The 25,824-nt window shown below is 42.0% G+C and overlaps 1 protein-coding gene across 1 annotated transcript in view; it reads right to left on the bottom strand.

The window, feature by feature from the left end:
• Positions 1-25,824, bottom strand: part of prex1 (phosphatidylinositol-3,4,5-trisphosphate-dependent Rac exchange factor 1) — a 124,733-nt gene that overhangs the window by 10,339 nt on the left and 88,570 nt on the right. The window contains exons 17-32 of the mRNA XM_034086497.2: positions 20,730-20,822; positions 18,338-18,486; positions 18,168-18,253; positions 16,154-16,293; positions 14,827-14,971; positions 13,748-13,923; positions 12,926-13,087; positions 11,971-12,181; positions 10,589-10,868; positions 9,601-9,819; positions 5,051-5,139; positions 3,421-3,503; positions 2,715-2,805; positions 2,033-2,161; positions 1,908-1,949; positions 117-334 (exon numbers count right to left, since the gene is read on the bottom strand). Of these exons, the coding sequence (XP_033942388.1) occupies positions 117-334; positions 1,908-1,949; positions 2,033-2,161; positions 2,715-2,805; positions 3,421-3,503; positions 5,051-5,139; positions 9,601-9,819; positions 10,589-10,868; positions 11,971-12,181; positions 12,926-13,087; positions 13,748-13,923; positions 14,827-14,971; positions 16,154-16,293; positions 18,168-18,253; positions 18,338-18,486; positions 20,730-20,822 (2,313 nt within the window). The remainder of the gene's footprint in view (positions 1-116; positions 335-1,907; positions 1,950-2,032; positions 2,162-2,714; positions 2,806-3,420; positions 3,504-5,050; positions 5,140-9,600; positions 9,820-10,588; positions 10,869-11,970; positions 12,182-12,925; positions 13,088-13,747; positions 13,924-14,826; positions 14,972-16,153; positions 16,294-18,167; positions 18,254-18,337; positions 18,487-20,729; positions 20,823-25,824) is intronic.

Here is a 25,824-nt window from a genome sequence, read left to right as displayed (position 1 = left end):
CAAGAGTGGATACAGCCACCGCATCTTCGCTTAACAATGCATCAAGTCAGACTGCTTCTGAAACGGAATGGCATCCACCTTCGCTGGCTAAATACAAACCGCACATCTGCCCTCACCAGGTGCGGTGCTAGTGTGGACTGGAAGTGCAGCAGCACGCCGATGACAGATATCTGCTCCAGCCACTTGCGGCTGGTCTCCTTTCCGTCTTCCTGGTACTCGCCGGCGTTGTTAAACCGCGACCGCAGCGCCGCCAGCAGCTGCTCCGCCAGCGTGCACAGAGCGCCCGTCGCCGCCTGGCAGAAGATCACGTCCCGCCGCAGCTGCAGAGACGTATCTGGGGTGGAGGGAGAGAGTGTCAGACAGAGGGGGGACACAGGGGGAGATCAGTGGGAATAAGAAGGTGAGTAACCTTCATCATTACTCCCGGAGGTGATCCAATACATATACTTTATTCCATTAGACTGAATCCCCCACCTCCCACTAACGAGCACCATATGCCACTGAGCACGGTTCAAAGGGACTTTGGTACCAACCTGATCCGTGTACAAACACTCAACCACTGGCCTCCACCTGGACATGAAACATACTGGAGACTAGGTCTGCATAATAAATCCCTTTTCATCCATGTAATATATATATCATTGTATATGGACTACTGATGAAATATCTAATCACTAAGTGCAATACTTGGTAAAGGCAAAATATGAGTATTTTCACATATTTTGCCACGTTATTATTCTAAGTCAGGGGTGTCAAACTCAATTTCATCGCGGGCCACATCAGCATTGTGGTTGCACTCAAAGGGCCGGTTGTAACTTTAAGACTATATAAAAATACATATATAAATATATCATATATATAAAATAATGTATTATATTACATCATTGCCTCTGCATTGGATTATCATCGGATAGGGTAATAACTTCATAATTAACTACGTCTGAAAGCAGAAGTCTAGGGCAAAAGATTGCAAGTCTCTTCAGTGCGCATGTCCCAAAATGATTTAAAAAGAAAAGCCAAATCCTGGAGAAAAAAGAAATAGAAGTGACATTTTGAAATAAAAATCTAATTCTGAGAAAAAGGAATTCTATGAAAAAAATGCATATTTTGAAGAGAAAAAGGCAAATTCTGAGAAAAAAGTCATATTTGAGATGCATTGTGGGACATGTAGTTTATGAGCGACGTGCTTCTGTAGCATGTAACCGTATAATAAACATATTATATTCTTTGCAAGCTCTTGTGGGGCCACATAAAATGAAGTCGCGGGCCGAATGTGGCCCCCGAGCCTTGAGTTTGACACCCCTGTTCTAAGTGATTATGCTGCAGAAAAGATATTCCTAAGACTCAATAAAAAAATACCTGTTTGGTGCAAATCCTCTTAAAACATGTGATGATCATTTTATAGTAATTTTAGGTTAAATATGTATTAAACAATTATAATTTCCCCCTAATATTCCAAATAATATCGCAATTGAAATAATATAAATAGAAACACCAGATGGCATTTCATTCATGGTTAACTTGTATCTATGAAGTTTACATTATTTTTTTATTAAATTAAATTACTCAGAAACAGAATGAAATGTATTTTTGACAGTTGTAATAAATGTTTCTGTTATCACTTAATACCCTTTGAAGATGGCTTTGAGGACCTGCAGATGTCCTGCTGTAGAACTGGATGCATTTGTGCATGATCTCATTTGCAAAGTGCTCTAAACTGTTGGAATCACTTAAAAGGCTCCAGTTATGAGACGCTTCCTGCTGCTGTGAACTTCAAGTTCTGATCAGTGATTGCACGGCCCAAAGAGTTCTTTAGAAAATGAGAGACGGGTTTATTCTAGTTTGATTCTATCTCCTGCACTTTGAATATGAACTGGGTTGTGTTGAACGCTTACGTGTTACGCTACCTGTGCATTTCAGAAGAGCCAGGAGAAGCTGGTTCTTCCCATCTGTGGAGGCAGACGGAAATCAAGATGCTGTTACACATATTTCTTTAAATATCCGTTTGTGTTTGTACATGTGTTCCACTTACCGTCCACAAATCTCTGCAGGCTCTCCACCAGCGTTTTGATAGAGCTAGGCAGGTTCCAAGGGTCCTCCTGGATGTTCTTGTGGATGATGTAACGACAACGCACCGTCCAATCCTCGGTTTGTCGAAACTCTGGTCAAATACAATTCAGGAATGTGTCAGTGTGACTTTTTTGCCAAAAAACCATTGGTCAATACTGAAGACACGTTTAAAAATGCATTGAAACCACCCAAAACACATGTCTCAAAATGAGCTTGTTCCACCTATTATGCTAATTCTTCTCAGCGCCTCTTTTCACGTGTGTCAGAGAAGTTTAATGGATTTTTCACGAAAATGTCATCAAGAATAGAAACACTCCTTTTCACTTGATTGTACTAACGTTTATGTAACATAGATGAGACTACAAACTGCTTCCGTATCCTTTATTTTGTTATGATTTAATTTATATTAATTTATTATTAGAGTAAATGGGGTTACTGCAGAAATGGGTTTTACGTGTGGTAAAGATCAAAGGAAGAATACTTTCGAGGATTTCGTAAAAAAGTGTTAATTGAATGCATTTGATGTGAAAACAATGACGAATAAGTCGCAATTTGGTCCACACTGACGGGCCGTGTGCAGAGGTTTGACTTCAGCAGTAAGCACACAGACAAAGTCATGCTCACACACAGACAGGAATAGCTACCTGGTTGGCTGTGGTCGGAATAAAAGTGCTTGGTCTCGTCACAGGCCTTGGTCATGACGGGTCCTTTGAGGAGGCTGTTGATGGAGTCAACCTGTGGGAAGAGAAAAACAAACGCACAGAAAGAATCAGGCTATCGTCTCTCATATTCTAGACATCTTTTTGTGATTTTCTTTGCTAGTTTCTGTCATGGGTCTTCCAGCATTTAGAAACAAAAAGCCTTCTGTTTACACCGCCCCCTTTACATTTGGAAAGAACTAGGGCAGTGAGAGCTTGCCACGGGGCAGCCAAAATACCTTAGATGCTGGTATGACAAAAAGACGGATGGAAATCTTAAGCTGAGTCCACAAATCAGTGTGTGTGAGGGGAAAAAGCAAATCATAAGAAAAGAGAGATAAAAAAAAAAGGAGGTCAAGTAAAAGATGGAAGAGATATCCAGGATCCTGACCAGAGGACAGAGAGTTAACCGAGCCCAGATGTTCACTGATTACTATCATTATCATCTGTTTCAAAAGCTTTTATTCAAACCGTGGTAGGGGCGGTATAATGCCGATGTAGCTGATATGTCGCTATCTGTTTTAAATCGTATGTCTGAGTTTAAAGTTCGGTTAACTTAGCGTATTCCAAGGTGTAGTTTGGGAAGATAGTTGTTATCTTTTTTGGACGCTACAAATGTGTCAGTTACTCTAAACTGAACCTCTGGACTAACCTGGTTGAAAAGGTGCTCGAGGCAGCCGTGCAGCTTGTCCTGTTTGTCCGAGGGAATCCTCATGTCACATGGCAGCTCGTCCCCTAGCAGCCAAACAAAAAACATCAAACAAAAAACACACATTTGGATGCTGGCGTTTTTATTTGACCATCTGCACTTATTAAACACGTTTCTATCCATCTGTTTTAATGTCAATTCTGGCGAATCAGATTAAAGAGGCTAAGGGATAATAATTTCAGCAGAATGTTTCATTGTGGGGGATCTAAGACGTAATGCCTGTGAAAACGACATGATGGACACATACTTGACTCAGAGAAGAAATATGTGGCTGTTGGGTTACGAAATGTTGGGGCTATAATTTCTGACCACATAAAATATCTGCAGTATTTCTCTTTTGAAAGCTTGACTTATTATTACAAATCAAAGGAGAAATCACAAGTTGGTGACATATGAATAATTCTTATGCAAACATCCTTTATTTCTTGACTTTGTTTGACACTCACGAGGCTGTTGTTTATGTTGAATTCACTTAACAGTGTTTGGAAAGTGACACGTTTTATCTCGGTCAAATATTGGAATGAGAGGTTTCGTACGGTGGCCAAGCCATGGAAACGCGTTTCAGCGGCCTAAAACACGTACATTAGGAGAAAGGCGCTGCATGTTCAAAAACGATGCAAATATAAAAACTGTGCGAGTTAACTAGAAACGCTGCATGAACAAAACGCTGCTGATACAACACGCTGCATGAAGCTGAAAACACAACACAACGGGGACACTAAAGAGTGATGCACACAGCTGGGACTGGAACGCTTGTTGACGTTCTGGAATTATAAAGCTGGCCAATTGTCACTGAGGTAGTCTATTTCATAATTGTAAGTGTTTTGTCAGTATATTTGAAATGCCTAGGTTAGCTATGTTAGTTAGCTAGCTTCCAGCAGATCTGCAATTGTATCGTAAGGAAGCATGCGGCCGGTTACATACATTTTTTGGTACGTTTTCAGCCACAGTGACAGTTCAGTGTTTCCCCTGGGATGGAGTCATAGCAGCGGTGCTAAGGCACATGGGCCCAGCATAATGTGAGCGCGTGGAATTTTTTAGTGTGTGTGACGTGCGAAGTGCCCCCGCCAATTTGTTTCTATGTGTCTGCCAGCACAAGAAAGGCTCTTGCTCTAGCTGCGCCGCAGCTATTTGTATATAGGGGAAACACTGCAGTTGGCCAACTTTATAATCCCAGTACTTCAACAAGTGCTCTGGTCCGAGCTGCGTGCATCACTTTTTACTGTCTCAGTTTCCCTTGTGTTTTCAGCGTCTTCCCTCATTTTTTATATTTTCAGTGTTTTGTCTATGCGAGTCTTTTTGTACAAGCTGCACATGTTTAGTCAAGTTGGTGAATATTCTCTAATTCTGCACATGTTGTCAAGTTGGTGTAGATGTTTATCCATTTGCATTTATTTTGGCACGTCTTTGTATTTGCATCGTTTTTGAAAGTGAACTGCATTTTTTCTTATGCAAGTGTTTTCGGCTGTTCTAATGCATCTGCCCCTGGTGGCCTGTGGTGTTGTGAGTGAAAGCGTAAACATCCTGACTTACAAATGGATACAAACAGTTTGATTATGTGTTTTTCCCTTACCTGATCCCATCTCATCACTCCCCAAGTAGGAGCTGTTACTGCGCACACTGGTGTAGGACAGGACTGAGTCTCTGTTGCTGTTGCATTCACTGTAAAAAAAACAAAAAAAACACACACAGTTAAAACCCATAATAAAGCAAAAGGTTTAATTCCGTTCTTAAACCGCAGAGAGGGTTTGGAGAGCTGCGTCTTGTAATTACGCTGCCAAGTAATCCTTCTGATTGTAAATGCATTTTTCTGATTTATAGTATGCGAGACCAAAGATAATTAAACGTTTCACACAGAAACAACCGCCACTGCTTTACAGAGAGGCATATCATTTGACAGATGATTAGCGTATACATAAGACTAGAAGCACCCTTACAAACATATGTATTACTTTATACTAGCGTGTGCAGAATAAGGTCTGCTTTGTCAAAATAATAGAGCCTGGTATTTATAGTCTTACATGATTGAGCATGATTACCGGGAGCATGGAGAAGATTTATGCTGCTCAAATTATACGTCGCTTCAAGTGAGCGCGCTCGCGATCGCCTCAGAGGATCTCCGGATGATTCACAAGCAGAATTATCATGACAAATGGCCTACGAGTGGCTACCAGCTACAGAAACACTGGCTTTGTGTTCGTTTGCTAATACCCTGCTTGGCTGGAGGATATAGTGGGGGATGCACGGAGCGGGATATCACCTGCCTGGTTATTTTGCAGTCCCTAATTTGTGTGGGAGTGTGGTGGTGAAAGGGGATTGGCTAGCTCAGAGCTGCTACAATTATGGCTTGGATTCTCGGCTGGCTTTTATTCACACACCCTACAAACCAACTGTGTTAGTAGTAAGGCGTGTGTGTATGCACCAAGTTTTTTTCTTTCAAATTCACTGTCTAATCACACTTCAGGCCTGCCCCCCTTTGTTTTTATTTGTATTTCTTGCCTAATTTACACTCAATCCCCTTCCTCCGTATGTGTCCTGCATTATTCCCCTTCTGGCTATCCGTCTCTGCATGGGGAGTTGTGCTTTCCGGCTTAATTCAAAGACCTCCACACTCTCTCTCTCTCACACACACACACACACAAAAGGTAGTTTCTAAATTTAACCACACACCTCCTGCCAAAAGTGTGAGCACTGCTGTGACAATTATCCTGCTCGTAGTAGCGTAACTGGCTTAAACAACACACACACACACACACACACACACACACACACACACACACACACACACACACACACACACACACACACACACACACACACACACACACACACACACACACACACACACACACACACACACACACACACACACACACACACACACACACACACACACACACACACACACACACACACACACACACACACACACACACACACACACACACACACACACACACCACACACACCTTGTCGCAAGCCTCCACGTTGAACGACAATTAAAATTTGAGAAAAGGTTTAATACATTTAAAAAAAATCTATATACTATCTCTCAGACGACTTGTGAAGTCTCATTTATGCAATCAAATGATCACTGCCCTGCAAACATGCATTTTCACTCAAATCTTAAAGAACACATATTTTGCTCATATTCATGATTCAAATGTGTATTATGAGCCTCAGCTGTGACACGTCTCCATGCTTTAACTAGGACATGTCTCCATGCTTTAACTATGACATGTCTCCATGCTTTAATGTTCAAAAAGGTCTTTATTTTCTCTCTCTCTCTTTGCTCCGATTGGTCAACTGTTTAGAGATGTGCGGCGCTTAGCTAATCATGTACAATGTGTTGGAGCGCTAGCCAATAGAAGCTCGAGTATTATATATTGATGTCCCTATGAGTCGAATGGAAGCGTTCAGGCTTTATTTAATAATAAATACACTACTGATTAGCATGGACAAGTGTTAAACAGTAAGGAAGTGGCGAGCATACAACTGGATACATGAGGTTATACTGCAGGAGCTGTTTGAGAGTTTCAAAGACACTTTCTTCAAGACTTCAAGGTAACATGGGGGTGATTTAATCATAAACAAACAAGTGTTTTGAGGCTGAAATAGTCTTTTAAGCTGGTTTAAGATTCATATAAAGTGTAATATCTTGAGTGAGCTGGTGTGATTTAGGAAGCCGAGTCAAAAGAACGTCTGCACCGGATTGATTATGAGGGTGTTCTGGTTTAAGGAAACAGACAAGATGAATATCAACTACTTAAAATGTTAAGCAACGAAGGACGATCAATCACAAGTTGACGCTGGAGATGCATTCTGATGCCGTGTGTTGTGTTTCAGCTGGATCCGAACACTCTGTCATGTCTGCATACAAGACAAAAGGTCCTGACGGGGTCACACGCAGACTCAGGAGCCAAAGATGTATAACAGACACAATGTACCCGAGTTTAGAACAAGCACTACTTCTTCTTCTCGGCTTAATTCCTTCTGTATGTCCTTCTCTTTGACCCCGTGTCTGCATGTGTGTGTCTTTCCTGTCCCTGTCCTCACATTATGTTCCTTACAAACTGTTCTTAGACCTCCGACTGTTGGACTGTCACCACCTCAGGCTTTGATGTCTGATTGTCTCACCGCCCACCTCTGAAACACAGGAGCAATTTCCATGAAAAGTTCCCAAGCGGGATGAATCATCTGCGATCACAGTGAAGCCTTAGACTGCAACTTTTCCCCCTCACTTGTCTTAAAAACACCTACCAGTGTGTGTGTGTGTGTGTGTGTGTGTGTGTGTGTGTGTGTGTGTGTGTGTGTGTGTGTGTGTGTGTACAACAGCCTACATTTCCCTTTACATTGTATTGCGATGAGGTAGTCAGTCACGTTTCACATGGCGTGGCCGGGCCTTAATGACAGAGTGTTTGAGGAGGCCGCGCCCCAAACATTTGGCTCTATTATACACCAGCCCACCGCACCAACAACCAATAACTACATCTTAGTGGGTGGTGGAGGGTGGGGCTGAGTGGAGCTCTGCCCAGTGAACAGTGCACACACACACACGCTCTCTCTCTCTCACACACACGCGGGAACATCTGAATGAAATCGCAACAAGTAAATGACATAACCAGATCTGACCAAAGCATTTTTGAAGTCATTTCTAGCCCTGGATCCCGGTTAGAAATGCTAACATCTGGAATGACTTTTAGCCTCCAAACAGGGGAGGCAATGGGCATAATGAGTGTTGTTCTTGCTCGATACACTTCACAGTCAAACATCCAGGTGTGACAAAAGTGTTTTTAAAGACATAGTATGCTCCTTGTCAGGTTGATATTTGTTGTCGTGCCTCCACTGTGACATGTCTCCAGGCTTTAATGTTCCAAAAGCTCTTTATTTTTCTCATACCTTTTCACCCTCTGTCTGAAACCAGAGCCCAGTGCTCTGGTTGGTCAGCTGGCCGGCTTAGAGATATCCCGCCCCTGAGGCTTTTACATATGATGTGTTGGAGCGCTAGCCAATAGAAGAGTATAGGTCACAAAGTGATGTCACTATGTTACGGAAGTAAACAAAGGAGTCCAATGAGACGTTTCATGCAGGAAACTGAAGAAACTTGAGAGAACTTTGGGAGTTTAGCCTTTGCAGACTATTTACATGCACCAGACTTATGTAACACTACAAGAAAGGGAAAACCAAAAAAAGCGTAATAGGGCCTCTTTAAACCCTTCTTGGAGGTTGCTCATAATACTATCAAGACTATAAGACCCTCTTCTTTCGGCAGGCCTTCGAATAAACTTTGAGCACGGTACACCTGGAGTACTGCCATTTTTATCGCTATCTCCGACTTTTATTTTTGTACTCTATTTTATTTTTTGATTTCTTATTATTATTACAATTATTTGTCTTTTATTATCTCAAAGCGTATCAGTATCCCTTGTTGTGAAGCACTTCGAGATTTGTCTTGGCAGATGAGAAGCGCTATATAAATTAAATATATTATTATTATTATTATTATTATTATCATCAGAGACGGTCTATGTTCTACTATATTGATTTACCTGTGTCTCCTTTCACTTGGGAAATATGGATGCAGAATCACCAAAAGATGACATAATCTGTTACAAATCTTGATGATAGTGAGCAAAAGTGCAATGCAAGGTGATGGCCCTGTAAGGAACCTCCCACTATTAACCAATGAGCAGTCATCATTAAAAACATTCATGGTATGACGTTCAGTCTGAGACAGGAACATGACAAAGGTGATGCCTTCTGGAGAAAGTGGGTGATAACTCGTCTTGCACCTGATATACCGTGACTAAGGAAAACAATGATTGCTACATTTATAATCCTTGGTGGACGACTCGTACCCCTTTAGTTATTTTTTTACGTTTTATTGTTTCTTTGTTGGTTTTTATACCTCTCTCTCTCTCCCTGTTCTGTTAAGGTATTTATAGATTTCCCCCCTAAAATAAAGACTAAACATAATGTCTAAATGAATTTTTAAGGTACTTTAGTCTCAGTTTGAAGACAACCAAATGTATTTTAATACCTGGAGAACTCATAACCATGTTCAATTTAGTACCAACTTTTCAAAGTTGCTCTGATGTCTTTGCGACGGCCTTAAACCATTACCTGTAGGAGTCCCTGTAGCTCATGGTGTCGTGACCCGAGTCCTCCTGGTCCTCCTCATTCACCTTGAAGCAGACCCTCTTGATGCCGCCCTGCTCCACTTTGTCCTGATCACAGCCGTCCTCACAGGGGGCCAGAGACGGGGGCTGACTGGGCTCGTAGACCGGAGGCTCCCCACCCTCCCCTTGGAGTTGCGTGGGCTCCGTGATAGATGACAAGAGGCTAAAAGGAGACAAAAACAAAGGGTGGAAATTCAAATGAGATATGAAAACACATTTAACCAAACATGGCTGAAGCGTATGCAACACATTTTTAAAGTATATTTTTGTGGTTTTAAAAGTGTTGATAGATCCAGCTATATAAAGTGTACTAAATGTAATAAGACATTATAAGGCTTCTATTTATATTATAAATACACTCTGCGCAGAGGCCTTCACAATCACACATACACACATATTCAGACACATTGTCACACCCCTTCCTCGGCACAGACACACAATATGCGTCTCTTTCTCTTGATGTTATCCTGGCCTCACTCCCTGTTCCTGTACTGGGCCCGGCCCATAAATATTTTGGGCCTGAAGAATGTTCCTTTTGTAAACCCTGGGCTTTAAACAAGGCAAAGGGCAGACAGACAAAGACAGCCTCGGGAGGCTGCTGCGGGGGAAACAGCTCGGAGCTTTTTATTTAGACATCTCTAAATGTCACCGTGAAGGCTATGAAAATAGTCTACTCTCACATAAACACCAGGGGAATACTGGTATTTTGTAACAGCACCAACTGTTAGCGCTGAAGATATTTTCTGAATGGATATGAGTAAACACTTTTCTTCTAATTTGATGGATGACACATTTCATGGGGGTGGAGATAAAAGATTTATAAGGAATGGCAAAACATTTATAAAGTGATATTAGTGAGTATTCTCAAAGTCAATGGTTTTTTGAATGTGTTTTGGTAACATTTAGGTATATATATGAACTGTAGCACTTACACATCTATCTGGGCCACATACTGCCTCATCTCCCGCACAGCGACGTCCAGGCGGCTGTATAGGTGAATGTATGCATCCTGGGTCTCTGTATCTTCCTGTTTGAGCAGGAAGCTCAACCCTCCGTCAATGCTCCGCCGACTGTCATTCAACCCCTCGCCTCCATCCATGCTCACATCCCCACTGCCATCCAACTCTTCCTCTTCCAGGCCGGAACAGTTCCAGGAAGGAGCGCCCATGCTCGTCACACAGTGCTGGATGTGGGACATGGGGTTGAGTTGAGCTACAGGACAGAAAGGAGAGGAGACGATAAACATGTTTGCAGTGGCTGAAAGGAAACATCTCTGAACATTATATCTACCCCAGATGTTCAAAACCCCTATGAAGTTACGCTCCTGCCTGGTCTTCATTTAGAGTCGATGAAAAACAACTTCTTAAAAAGGCGCTTATGCAACTGATACGCACGGCCAGAGCAGGATGCTAAACTGTTGACTTGAGTTGGAAGCCAAACTAAGCTGCAATAACCTGAGACATCACAACACTGTAGACAGATTAAGTTCCGACTATGAAACCAGGGTGTGTGCTATGAGTACACAGCAAGCATTACAATTTAATATATGTATAGCCTTTTTTAAATGTTATTAACACTCCACAAATTCCTTTAAATGCAAGGGTATGGTGCTGGAAAAGCATGTTTGTATCAGGTAGGTAATAATCCTCATCGATTCATTATTTTGCCGATAGACAAAAACATTGTCTACGTTGCTGTTTGAACACACAGAGCACACATCTGGAGATCTGGACGGTACAACTGCCAGGCAGATGTCTGACTTACAGCTAGTGCTGAGAGGACAGACGAGGATCCTGGAACAGGGACAGCAATGCTAACTCTTAAGTGAAGACAAGCTGCATTTTGACAGCTATATAGACAGAAGACAGGATGTCCGTGCTTATGGATAAAGTATTTCTACTAGTTTAACCCTCTTCTTATCATTATTTTGGCGACATTACCTTCAATTTGAAATCTTTCTCTCCCCTTTGACCTCTCGCAGCAGTAGCATTGACAAACATTCCTACGCCGCCTCAAGGCAGCGTTTTCACTGACATCATTCACTTCTCATGTCAATAGCCTGGGGCTAATGGAGTCTTAATGGCAAAGCACTTATCTAATTTTCTAAGGGGGAAATCCTTGTTTAGACCTTATAGCTACTTTGGGAGGGCCGGGTCAACATTGCAGCGGGATTTAAATGGTCGTGTCGGATAATTAGTCAGAATGATCACTGAGATGGTGTTAAGTTGGTCAAAGGGGATGGTTCTCTTCAAAGCTTAGTGGAGGATATGTGACAGAGAGCTCAAATATGATTGGATGATGGTGTGTCGTCTACCTTGGTCAGGATCCAGGCCATATATGGAGTTCTTGCGCCCAAAGCGGATGCTGAAAGTCCTGCCGGCGGAGGTAGTGCTCTTGGGGTTAGACACCTGCATGAAGTTGACTTGGCAGTTGGTGGGAACAAAGTCCATGCAGCCCAGTGGGTGAGGGCGCAACCCCGCCTGCCTGAAGGAGGGCCACGCTTTGTTTCTCAGCTCCAGGGCAAACTGTGTCAAAAAAAGGGGAGACCGAATTTAGCTAAGAGAAAACATGACAGACAGCTCTAATGTTTGCACTGTGGGACTATGATAAGATAATTCCCACTTTCACCACAATTGTTAACAGAGTGGAAAATATGACATGGAGACATAATGGTAGACTAATTAATGTAATAGTTTATTATTTAAGAAGAGAGTTCATGTCAACATTATGTTTAAGGACAAGGGAGATGTCCTACTTTAATCATCACATTTCTTATTAGGTGGCAGGTTTTACAAGTGTAAATAGATGAGCTGTATTTCGCAATAAAGCTACATTTGATGATCAGGGATGCAAACTCATCAGGAAGGGAAAAGGGGACAATGATCGTTGATTGTTTAAAGTTAATATGTGGAAGTGGAGGACATGTTTGTATGTAGCATTTGAATTTATAATAATAATAATAATAATCCTTATATTTATTATAGCGCTTTCTCAATGACTCTCAAAGCGCTTTACAAGTACACATTACACATACAGATCATACATGTAATGGTCATCTACTGTGGACAATACCCACAGGAGCAAATTCGGGTGAAGTGTCTTGCCCAAGGACACAGCGGCCTGACGCAGTGGGGCGGGAGCGGGTTTCGAACTGGAGTTCCCCAACGCCCCCTTGATCTGATGATCAAACGCACAGACCACTGCGCCACCCGTCCCCAAATTTGACGGTGTCTGTGTGTTGAAGACAGTGTATACATGTGTTTCAGTACCTGCTTATAGCTGTCTATGCGCCGCCGGATGCTCTCCAGCTTGGTGTCGCAGATTTGTCTGAACTCGTACTGAGGCATGGTAACCACTCGGTCACTCTGGGAGATGAGCTGGCTGCAGTTACGAACAAAGAGGCTGTCATCGCCTGAAAACGCCTCCAGGATCTGCAGAGACGAGAGAAAAGTTGGTAAGGATGGAACACTCTCCGACAATAAAAGTTTCGAAACTTTAGTCGATCACAATCAGTAAAAATAGCGTTCAGAGCAGCAGCAATTGTGTTTCCCATCAATCTAAAACATTCAGTTTTCCAATACTAACAACCGAATACTAGCAGCGAGGCCAAAAAACACTTTTGTTTCTTTTAGTTCCTGTCATAATAGTGCAAATTGCACAAACACCAGTGATTCAAAAACGGGTGAACGGCCACGTTGGGATCTTTTATGATACATGAGCTGTGATGTTTTAGAAGCTGAGAACATGGAAGCAATTTTAACAACTGTTATTCAATTTAAAGTCTCATTAAACTGTAGAGAATGTGAACAAATAGATATGAACAACTTCTATCTTTGACTATACAAGGGGTGTAACGTTTCAGCTAAAAGCTCACCGAGACTACTCTTACTGTGTTAGAATGAAGATGAAACATCACATAAGCTGATTGCTAGTGTTTAACCAAAGCCAAGGGTGAAGTATGTCCTTAGAGCCTGCTACAATGCTACATGTAGCTACAAATGAATGGCTTACACCTCTTGTGTGCCTTTTCTGCTCTCTGATTCTAGCTTAACATAATCACACTTTAACTACAGTAACGCTACAACAACTACCTTAGCAGTGAGGCTAAAGCAGCCTTTGGGCTCCACCATCTTCTCCAGGACGTGGCACTTGATGCCTGCGGTGCTGACGTATTCGTAGACCACGCCGTGCTCCAGGTGGACGTTATCTACCGTCAAACTGACCATAGGAAGGTCATCGGAGAGGGAAAGTCTGCCCAGCTGGTGGTCTGTGGAGCACACATGTCAATATGTCATTCTCACAATTCTTGATTGTTATCAAACACATCGATATCGCGACTTTATTGTAGGGTTGATTATCTTTCACGAAACATCAACACAATAGGATTTCTGATCAAATAATCATCAGTAATTTTGATGCAACGACTAAATGGGTAAATGCAAATAATATAGCAGCTAGAATATTCACTTAAGTTCTGAAGTTTTATTGTAATGAAGCATTCGAAAACTTAAACTTAAAAATAAAGGTTTATCCAGATGTAGAGTCATGACCTAGGATGTTATTGGCCCATGCGGAAGAAAAAGTTTGTATTACAAACCCTCTGAAGCTTATAAAAGACTAATAATATTATTATAAATCCATTTAGTAATGGCACATGTTAAGGCATGTCTGTCAAGTCCATTTACCCTATCAGCACTGAAAGAATTGCTCACTTATTACATATACACTGACTGAACGTCGGTCCTCATCTGTAACTACTTCCCATATATAGCATGTGTAATTTTCCATATGCAGGGTAAAATTACCCACTGCGGTCTGGAGCCACTTTTGCTGAAACAGTGACTACTACTGAATTCAGAGGTCTTGTGAGAATAACAAATTAGGAGAAACATAATATTATGATGTAATGTTTTTGGCAGCGACTGATCTCCAACCACCCAACCTGTAATCGATCTACACAGACACAAAGGCAGCTACAGTTTGTATTGAAAGGGACAGTTTGCCCCCGAAAATACATATGTTTTCTTTTACATTTAGTAATTTTCACCAATCTAGATCAAGGGTTAAAGATACTGCATGTCTGCTTTCTTTTGACGATATTGTAGTGAAAAATATCTATGTCCTGACTTTGGGACATTTTCAGATGATGCAATTTAACACATTTGTTCACCTGTTCCATTTGTGACGTTCTCCTCCTCGTGGTCGGAGCCGTTCTCCACTGGGTAAGGACTGAAAGGACTCTCATCCTTCTCACCTGTGCCTCCTTCCCCTTGGAGCTCTTCCACATCCTCAAATGCATGATACACCCACTGACACTGGGGGAAACATTAGGTATCATTATAATGTGCAAAAAGTCATTATTGGAAATCAAATAAGGACGTAATCGAGGAATAAGGACGTAATCGAGGAATAAGTACGCGGAAAGAAAAAAAAAGAGCAAAATAATGGATATTTAGCTATGCTTATGTATCTGTAAGTTTACTTTGTACACACACTTTTGAAGGGAACAATCTTAGGGCATTGACACTTTACACCTGACAAGGAAATCGGGGCTGATAGCGCCGCCTATACCCGGCAGTGCAGTCAGCCACATCGACAACATCCTTGTAATTTATCCTGCTGTTAAATGGACCGGCAAACATTAACTGGAAGTTCACAACAGAGGCTGCTCAGCTGAGGCTGTTCATTGGGATCGCCAAAAGAGTATGCCAGGCTAAATAAACCTAAACAAAACAACGTGATTTAAACAGAAAGCAGGACATCCTACTCTGGGAAATACTGCCTGGAGTCTTGGACTGCTGCTGTAGGAAACCACACGAAGCTTTGCAGTTTAAAAGTTGGCAATGTATTAGGTTTAAACACTAGTATCCACTAAAAATAAGTTGGAAATGAGTTGTTCATTGGTTGCCCTGGGCTACTTCTTCTCTCCGGCAGGATTGCATCTACAAGTGAAACATTTTCAACGCTCACTTATTGGCCTGCAGCGACAAAGTGTCAGCCAGTCATTTATGTTTGGGATCACAGGGCCACCCACTGTCGGAGCCAAGAGGAAATGACAAAGAACGTCGCAAAACCCCAGACGACAAGATTTTAAAGAGCAAGTGTGTAGTGAGGTTAGGGAAATCCTTAAAGTTATGAATACATTTAGATTATTTTCGAAGTCGCTTTGGGTATTTGTAGCTGTCACGCTAATGCTGCTTTATGTAGTGTCTCAGAGCAGGAATGTCTGGGTCACTGGGGTTCTTCGGTCTCTTAGCTCGTCAAATGTGAATTTAGTGAGCTGTCGCACATTGTGGAATGGCATTCCAAACAGTAAGTGATCAACTACTTTGTGGAATTACTTAAATAAAGCACTTAGGGATTACCCCGGTACATAGGGAGTCATAACAACACACACAAGGACTGTAAAAGCTCAAGTTAAATTACCTTTTCTATAATTGTTCTCAATAAATAAACAGTTAAGAAAAAGTGTGTGTGTTTTTCACGTGTCCCCTCACCGCTTGGGGAGGCTCCTGGTGAGTGTGCTGCGCTCTGAAGTGCTCCAGGACCTCTTGGTAGTCGCTGTGGTTCATGTTGTTGCCGTTGACCTTCTGGATGACCTGTCCAGGCTGAAGCCCCGCCCCCGCCGCTTCCCAGCCTGCAGCATGTTTAAAGAGTCAAAGTCAAATCAGTGAAACTGTACACAACAGGTTCTGAAAACATGTCAGTTACGCCGGGAAGGAGTTCAAAGTGTTGTTTCGCTCGTGAAAATCTACAAGTTAACTTTTTCTTGTGTTTTTGACTCAATTCCCTTATGCGTGTACACAACCTCGCCCACTGTGTAATAATAGCATTACAGCCTGGAAGTCCAATCAACACCTCAAAACATCTTCCTCTCCGGGCCTAAAAATACCAGCGCTGGCAGCAATTACCTAACTCTGCCGCTACCTGAGCCACGCATGGATATCACACAGGGACTGATTGAGGAAAATAAAAGGACACAACTGGAGAACATCAGATGGAAAAACGTGTCCTGTTCACCAGCAGAGCCATGAGTGATAGGAGAACTTAGGAAAGAGAAGGGAATGGGGGGAAAGTGAGAGGGGGAGTAAGTGGAGAAGTCCCCATGCCGTAATAAAGTAAAACCGCCAGATCACATTCCTGCTTTGCACCAACTGTGGGCTCCTCTCCTCGCTGTTTTCTTTGCATGTTTCCTCTCCTGCTTCTGGCTGGTTAACACATTGGGTTTCATCAAATTGCCGTAAATCACTCTGTTTCGAGTCAGTGCTTACAACATCTGGTCATGAGGTTGTAAGGACAGAGCAGGAGGAATGAGAAGAGAGAACAAAAGTGAAGCGGTGCATTTCAGTTACCTATGCCTCTCTGGTCACAGGGCAATGTGTGTGTGTTTTAAAAGTAGAGTTTAGTCTATTAGGGGTTTGCACCCTGTCAGCAAGCCGTCTGGCTGACAGGTGGCCATAAAAGCCTAATAGAGGCTCACTAAAAGCAGAAAGTAACAGGTGGTTGGAGGCTAGAGTTACCTCATCTTTCCCTCCATTTCACTCAGAATTATTTGTCTTCCTGACACAGTGAACACTTTCAAAGCGTCTGCCGACACAGGCCCTGCAATAACAAGCTCAAAGTCCCGTAAACCTGTCAACAGATCTGCAGGTCGTAACCCAAATATATGTCTAAGTGAATTCAAGAAATATTATTTTAAATATATTTCGCCGGGGACTGTGAACTGTTAAATGAGTTAAGAGATCACTTTCCGTTACACATCCTGTTATATGAAATAACTATATGATATGCTCTCTTGTGACATCCAAGGTCTAATATTCTAATATTACTTTTTCGAAATGTTTTGGTATGAGAGCTTATTAAAGAAGGAACTGGGTGATCAAAAAGTATTAAAGTGTGGGATCATGGGAGTTTATTATGGCAGTAAGCTTCTCCACATTATTTACAGAGGTCTCTTTCTCACCAAGACAAACCGAAGATTAAAACCAACATTAAAAAAACAATCTTTATTAATCCTTAACATTTGATGACTTGGCTAATTTCTTTGATTACCTAAGAACTAGATATCCAATTACTAAAACCACCTCATGCGGTAAAAATGTACATCTTTGAGACCATTATTTCAAAAAGTGTAATGTAAAAATGTGGCTTGAAACTGGATAAAAAGTCCATTTCTGGCAGACAACCACAATGATGACAAATGCACCAACGGTATGCAATGCTATAACAAGCATCACAATAAAACATACTGTTAACTTGGTACAAATATGCCTTGATCTAGATTTAAAATGTTTTGGATATATTTGGAATAATGTATTTAGACACCTGAACAAAATATATAAGATAGATCTAGACATTGTAAAGGAAAAATGCCACACATTATACTTTTGAGTGCTATCCTGCTTGTTATCCTCCACACAGCACTAACAGAAGTTGTCCTGAAATGAAGTCACTACCCGTTCGACCTATTCCATTTGGTAAAAAAAAGTCCCTTCAGGTGAAACCACTCACCTTTCCTGACAGCGAGCACATGTGGAGGGGAGGAGCCTCGCAGTCTGAAGGAGAGGCTGTCTGGGTTGTCAGGGATCTTCACAATCCTGGATGAGAAAAGACCAGTCAGACCAGGGTGCACTTAAGTGTGTGTGTCGGTGTGTGATTTGAGTGTGTGTGTGTTCCCTTACTCCTTGGCCTTGGTGGCAACTAGCAGACGGAGGGAGCGTCGCATGCAGAAGGCCTGGCTGATCATGGTCTCCACCTCGGAGAAGGGCCGCAGGAACAGCAGGTCCTCGTTGATGGTGAAGATCTTCCTGCTCACTTGCAGACCCGCCATCTGGACGCACAGACAGGAAACAGAATGTGGTTATTTCCAGCTCCTTCCATTAGCCCCGGTTTGCACAGTTAGAGTTGCAGGTGGGGATCGCATTGATGGATTTTCACTCTGGTGTAACACTGAGACCGAAACGCTGCATTAGGATCAGATAAAGTATGATTCAGGTTTTCAAATCACCATCTAGTGTATTAAATTCTGTATATGTGCCTCTGAGTAGCGTGGCAGAAAACAAAACATAACCGAGAGAATCAGTGTGTAAATCTCAAAATGTTCACAGCCTGTCATTTTCATGACAAGACAGTAATTTCTGTCTGTATTATTTGATGGAGTTTATATCAAGATGTGCTACGAGATATGATTAAGCTGCATGATATTCACACCAGAGTCTCATGCATGCCGCATGCTGGATCTGCACGTAACTCCAGATTGGAGACTTACTTTATCATTTCCCAGATATGAGGAGAGTGCGGAAAACACTAAACATGGCAGCAATGGAGTGAGTGGACTCTGTGATTTTCTGAATTTATGGAATTCATTACAATAACTCACTCCAGAACTGTACTGCAGTTTGTTGATTAAGATTTTAAGATTCAAATATAGTTGTTCTTTTATTGCATTGTCAGTAGATTTGAAGAATGAGTGGAGAATCAGCACATTGGCTAAAAGGTTAAGGCAGTTAGCTAAAATAGATCCAAATCATATCTAATCAAATTCTTAAACTTAATACAATATGACCAGTCCCGGCAGGGTTCCAGTTATAAACTGAGCTCTATGGGGGTCTTTAAAACGTTCACTCGTAGCTCTGGCTGCGGGGGTGCTAGAGACGGGAGCACGTTGATACTACCTTCCTAGCCGGAGATATGGCTGCATTTTACAATAAACTTCTGTTGGGTCGCTTAAAAACAAATATCGCAAATCGAATCGCAGTAGGCCATCTGTCAGAAAATCGCAATTAGATTATTTCCCCAAATCGTGCAGCCATACTCAGCTCCCATTGGCTCCCACATAACTCGAACCCTGAGTCCCGGTGCAGGCAAGCAGTAAGCCAACAGTTGCACCCACTGGCATACATGCTCACAAATATCAAACACTGCACAGTCAGCTTCTAAAATCCCCTTTTCATATGACAGGCACACCGCCTGCTGCACGTCACTGAATGCAGTCATCCTGCACATCTCCAGTCACGTTGTGGGAATAAAGCTGCCTCTGTGAGTCCAGTGTCCCAGGCACAGATCCGGTGGGGGGGCTCCAACTCTGGATAACAGCCCAGGGTGGATGTAGGAACGACTGGGAGGAGCCACAGCCATTTGAATGCGGAAGGATGTGTGTGCGTGTGATTATACAGCATGGGTGCCTGTCTGCACGTGACTTTCTATAATAGTATCATATAGTGAAAGAGCCGTGTGTGTGTTTGTGTCAGCCCCTTTCAGAGCCCCCTGGGAATCAGCTGAGCTTCATTCACCGTGCTGGCACACGGACTGTGCCACAACTAGCAATCCTGTTATTGTGGGGAATAGGGGATGAATAACAGAGTAAGAGGGGGAGAGAAAAGAGGAGAAAAGGGTGAAAGAGGGAGAAGAAGAGAAGAAAAAAAAGATTGTCCAGGAAAAGGAGTAATGTGGGAGTGAAGTGCAATGGGTAACATAACAGAACGGGATGAGAAACCACAGAGACGCTAGAGGAATTATGGTAAAATTAAATTGTGGTGAGGAAGGAGTTCCCTTTTATTGGATCTGTGGGAAAGTGACATTCCTTAAACAAACAGGGTCTGTGTTTTTTAAGGGTTCAAAATGCTGAAAACATTATAGATGCAGGTTTGTTTGCTGGTCAGATTTGCCAGAAGTCACCTTGTAAAACAATAAGTCTGGCAATGATGACAGAGAAGCAACAGATGTACCAAATTCCTTTTTTACAGACCGTTCTTGAACATAACAGCAAAACTACAACAGGCCTAAATAAGAAGAAACAAAATAGTTATGCCAACATCATCTGGGTATTACATTTGCTCAGGATGTATAAGAGGGTTGGTGTGTGGTTTTTTTGTGAGGATGGCGTGAGTAAGCAAGACTAATGGCTCGACAGCCAATCAGAACAACGTAATTTCGAAGTGAAACAGAAGCAGACTGACAGCAGACGTCAAAACATTCAACAGCCATTTCAAAGTGGAACTAATGCCCCAGGGCGGGTAGGAGATACAGTGTGTTTGCGCGTGTGTGTGTGTGTCTGTGTGTGATGGCCATTACCTCAGCATGTGAGCCCCTGGTGACAGACTTGACCACAATGGCCTTGTTTTTCTCTTCAATCTCGAAGCCGTAGTCTTCCTCCTCGGGGTGAATCTAGCACAGAGAACATCACCTAATTACTCCCACATTAAGACGTGTGACACATTATTAGACTTTAACGTATTTCACTGATTAAAAAAGTAATAAAGTAGAAAAATACAGCATAAATAGCTTGCAGAAAAAAGTGAAAGTTGTAATACCAGTGAAGAAATACTCTTTTTCAAGTGAAATCCTGCATCAAAATATACTTATCACTCAAATATAGATTAGGTTAACTATTAGTGATAGGTTGACTATCATCAAAAGTTAACCTACTGATTTTGCAGAGCGGAATCAAAAATATCAGATCCCTGGATTATAATTTGTAATGTGTTCATCATTTGTATTTTGCAGCAGGTAAAGTTGGAATAACTTTAAATAGGCCTTATTATGCTTATTGGGGGTTTTCCCTCTCCTGAGTATGTTGTATAGGTTGCGTTTAAAGCATGTCAAAGAAATGTAACAGTAGAGCCACAAAATCCAAATATTAACCTGAAAATAAGGATAATATATCCATTTTAATAACTTTCTATACTGCCACCTTCATCCATACCAGTACATCAGAAACTATTTTGATTTGTTACAAATAATATGAAGCTGCAAAGTTACTAATAACTAATGTAGCCGAATAAAAGTAAAGGAGTAAAAAGTAAAATATGTATTGCCGAAAAGAATCGTTGTAGTAATATAAAGAAGCATACAATCTAAATACTAATACAGTACTTAGTTACTTACCATCACCAATATATTCACATTCCTTTTAATGTGATGCTAACCTGCTATTTTTGGAAATCTGTGTAAATATCTTATCATGTGTACATCGTATACATCCAGAGTTGGGTGTAATAATATTACTTTGTCGGTAACGGAGTAGTGTAACGAGTTACTTTTATAATTCAGTAATCACACTACAGTTACTAACATTGCCCCGACACGCGTTACTTCGTTACTTTCTAAAATCAGTCATAATCAAACCTCAACAAACACCTGCAAAGAACACATGCTAAGGTGAAGCTAACGCACATAGCTGTTGTTTATTTATATCACACACACGTAGTCTGTTCTTCTTCTCTGTTTTCCGGTTGTTGCCTGTTTTGAATGACGAATACACACTACCACCGCCTGTTGGTAAGGAGAGTTATTGCCACTCACGCATGCGCAGTTCGTACGTGCTCGGCTGAAGTCTTTGCGGTGTGCTCCAGTCTGGCTCCAGTGCAACACATGGCCAACACGCAGGAGAACACGCTGACGCAACAGCGTGAGCAGAGATAGACTGCGCAAAATATACAGATAGCAGGAGACAGAGGACAGCCACGGTCAGATAGGAAAACATTCAGGATCTGGATCAGTCTTATGCGACAATGGAAACTGAACTAAAGAGAACATTTGAAACTTTAGCAGTCTGCGTGATCTGCCTGCAGGGAGGGGCGGGCCGGCCCTGCGAATAAAGTAACGAGTAAAGTAACGAGTAAAGTAATGAATTACTTTATGTAGAGAGTAACGAAGTAGTGTAATATATTACTTTTTTTTAAAAAAGTAATATGTAATATATTACTTTTTTTTTAGTAACGACCCCATCTCTGTATACATCTGACTCTTAATCAGTAGTTGAATGCTCTTGCCTTAAAAGGTGATTTGTTCATATTTGTGGCAATGACGCGATTTCTTACAACAATGACCCTCTTCCTTGGTGGTCGTACATGCAATTGCAAACTATCCACACATTGTCGAGCTCCCAATCCTGCAATCTGTGGTTTTCATCGAGTGTCAGGTGATTCTACTGCTGATGATGTTCTCTGCCTCTCATATTTAATTCCCCAGTGAGGCGAGGCTTAGTTAAACGCTGTCATCGCCAAACACATCAGCGCGCTTCCATTAGGTAAGCTGCCGGGGCCATCTTCCTGCTGCACGGCCCTGATAAGATGGGGATCTCTGCTCTTACATCACAGGAGATGGCTGCGGTAAATAAATAGTTCCTGCACTTCAATTGTATAATAGCCATGAGGGAGGATTAGGAATGCTAATCAAAGGGGGGGCGACCGGGCCTACTTCCCACTCTGATGTGAAAAGGGATGCTAGTAAAGCTTCTAGGTTTCCGCAAAGATAACAGACTTAACCAAAACATTTAAGTGTAAACTGACCTTATTTCATGTACCCAATAAACAAACATAATTGATATTTAGTTGACTTGGTTTGAATTACATAAAAAGTCCTCACTAGTACACACATTGTATGTTTAATTTACATACAGTGTAAGACCTGGTAACTGATTTACCTTAGAGATCCCTCATGTATGCACTATTGTTGGCAGAACAGAGCAAACTCTTGAATGAAAAGTATATCTGACTGCAGATAATACTCTCTTTTCTCAGCACCAATCCAAAAGGGACTTTATCCCAGGCAGTACAGTTGGTTTTCCACAAGACTCATTAAGCTGCATACAGAGCAAATTCAAAAGGTGTCGTTTGTCATCTATAGGCGCATTCACACCGCGGTACTTTTCCCACAAAAGGTTCATATGAACTTAGTTCATGAGAACTCTTTTATCGCGTTCACACCAAAAAGAGCCGGTGTTACCGTTTAACTGGTTACACCGGGGAACTCGTTACGTTACGTTAACGGTAGGAATGGGGCGTGTACTTTGAGGAGCCATTGTCGAATAGCCAGGAAATACACATTTCGATCGCTTCTTTTGTTGTTTACATTTATCTTTTGGTATATTTGGCTCCATGGGAACACTTTGATGCACATTCAGTACCAGTGTGTGAGGTTGTGGTTGCGATGGCCGATATCCGGACGCGTACAGCGAGGACTACAAAATGACAATGAGGTGACTGGGGATGTCTGTTCAAAACATTGCAAACGTGAATAAATCATTTCAAATATGTATTTGTCTCCGACTTTCATTTGTACATCGTTGTTAATGTGATGTTTAGTAGCTTTGATAGCTGTCCATACCTCCAGACAGCCTAAAAGTAAGACACAAGTTGTTTACTCACAGCCCGAATGCAGCATCGAGATCCGTGGCCAGCTGTGATCCTCTCCGATTAACTTGTGACAGGACTTCTTTAGCTATTCTCCAGCGAGCAAGGTTTTTATTAAATACCTCCATCCCTCTCATCACAACAAGACTCTACACTGTGCAGAGAAAAAACAACATAAATGAAAATAACCTTGCTGGATAGCTTAGAATGAAACAAACAAACTATCTTCCATGGCTGATACTGATGTCACAGTAACGGCTAAACCACAGACAAGTCCAGCGGGGGGGGGCACAAGTTGAATCCACATAATGAAATTGTTATTTTATATGTATATGTATAAATATGTACATGCTATATAAATACATTTATAAAACGGACAAGTCAAATCAAGCAATCTGATTGGTTCTTAGCCGTGATATACTGAGCGTATACCACGGGTAGAATTGTAAGTTACTTTTCACAACAAGTCAGTATCCCTCCGCGTCTGAGAAAAACAGTATACCGTTGGGCTGAAAGGAACTGGAACAAGGAAGCAGCGGAGAAGTAACGGGGCAGAAACCCTCCTTTTTACGCAGCGGTCCAGACATAGACATCAAACGGCAAAACATATTCAGTGTGCAGTTCCTTTGGCATCAGGGCAGGGATATCTAGATACTTTCCAAGGTTTGACATCATGAATTGTGCTACTTTTAAAGCAAGCAACGATGTTTTCAAATCTGTAATCAAAGAGGTCCGCAAAAACACTATCGACCAATCAGATTGCTTGATTTGACTTGTCCGTTTATAAATATATTTACATTTCTTCCGTTACGAAACAAACTTACAAAGCATAACATGGAAACATTTAAGATTAACTTCGACCTCCGGGGTGGTCTTACTATGGAGCTAGCTAACGTAGCCAGGCAGAGCGCACTAGGTTTTTTTCTGAATTAACGACCGAAGAAATCGCTGCATGTCTTCGGATTACATCTCTGGACTTGAGGGGTGTGCTCTAGGTCGTTACCAGCGTAAACTAGAGCTGTGTGGGTTGCCGGATTGCCCTTACAAGACTGCCTGCAGATGTATGGAAAAACGACCCCCGAAAGTGGCCTTCGTCGATTTTGGCTGCATCTACGTCTAATTTCTGGAAACACCACGTGAATACCCCACTTGTCACAATAATATTATCATGCCATTGCATATATGTGGTATTTTAGAGTTGACTAGATATTGATTAAGGCAATAGACTATGATATTCTGCTTGCACCTCGCGTGAAATGGCGGATACCGGAAGTACGGTGTCGCCCTCGGCCCAATATCCGTATGTGTGTGTGAAAGAATGTGATGCGCAGGTAGACCAACTAGAAAAAAAACGAAACGAACACAACACTGTGAAGCAAACAAAATGGGCAGTTAAGTGCTTTGAAGACTGGTGTCAGCATAATTCTGTGGTCATAGACTTTCAGACGTCGACAAAAACGCAGCTCAATAACATCGAGAGATTTTTATGCAACTGTCAGAAACGGTAAAGGCGAACTATATGGCCTGAGCAGCTATATTGGTCTACGTGCTGGACTCAACCGGCACATCAATGACCCACCACTCAGTCTATCCTGGTCCCTCCTCAAAGACACCGAGTTCACAACTTGCAACAATGTGTTCATCGGCGTTGTGAAGATGTTGAGAAAGAAGGGACTCGACACTTCAGTCCATCACTCTTCCATAACAGAAGATGACTTCAAAGCTATCAAGCAAGTACTTGATCCAAAAACTCCGGAGGGGCTAGTAAACAAGGTGTGCTTTGACGTTCAACTGCACTTTGGACGCAGGGGAAATGAGGGTAATCGGCAGCTCAAACCCTCGTCTTTCACCACCAAAACAGACGAAACGGGTTTAAGTATGTCACGCTGACGTTCAATGAGCACACAAAAAACCACAACGACCCGCAGGCGAGAAATAAAGAGAGCACAAGCGGATTTATGTGTGAACTGCCTCGTGATCCTCTCTGCCCCGTTTCTTCGTTAGAAAAATACATCTCCCTCCTACCCCCGGAC

Source organism: Pseudochaenichthys georgianus, chromosome 7 (assembly GCF_902827115.2).
Source record: "Pseudochaenichthys georgianus chromosome 7, fPseGeo1.2, whole genome shotgun sequence".
Taxonomy (NCBI): domain Eukaryota; kingdom Metazoa; phylum Chordata; class Actinopteri; order Perciformes; family Channichthyidae; genus Pseudochaenichthys; species Pseudochaenichthys georgianus.
This window is presented reverse-complemented; position numbering and strand designations above follow the sequence as displayed.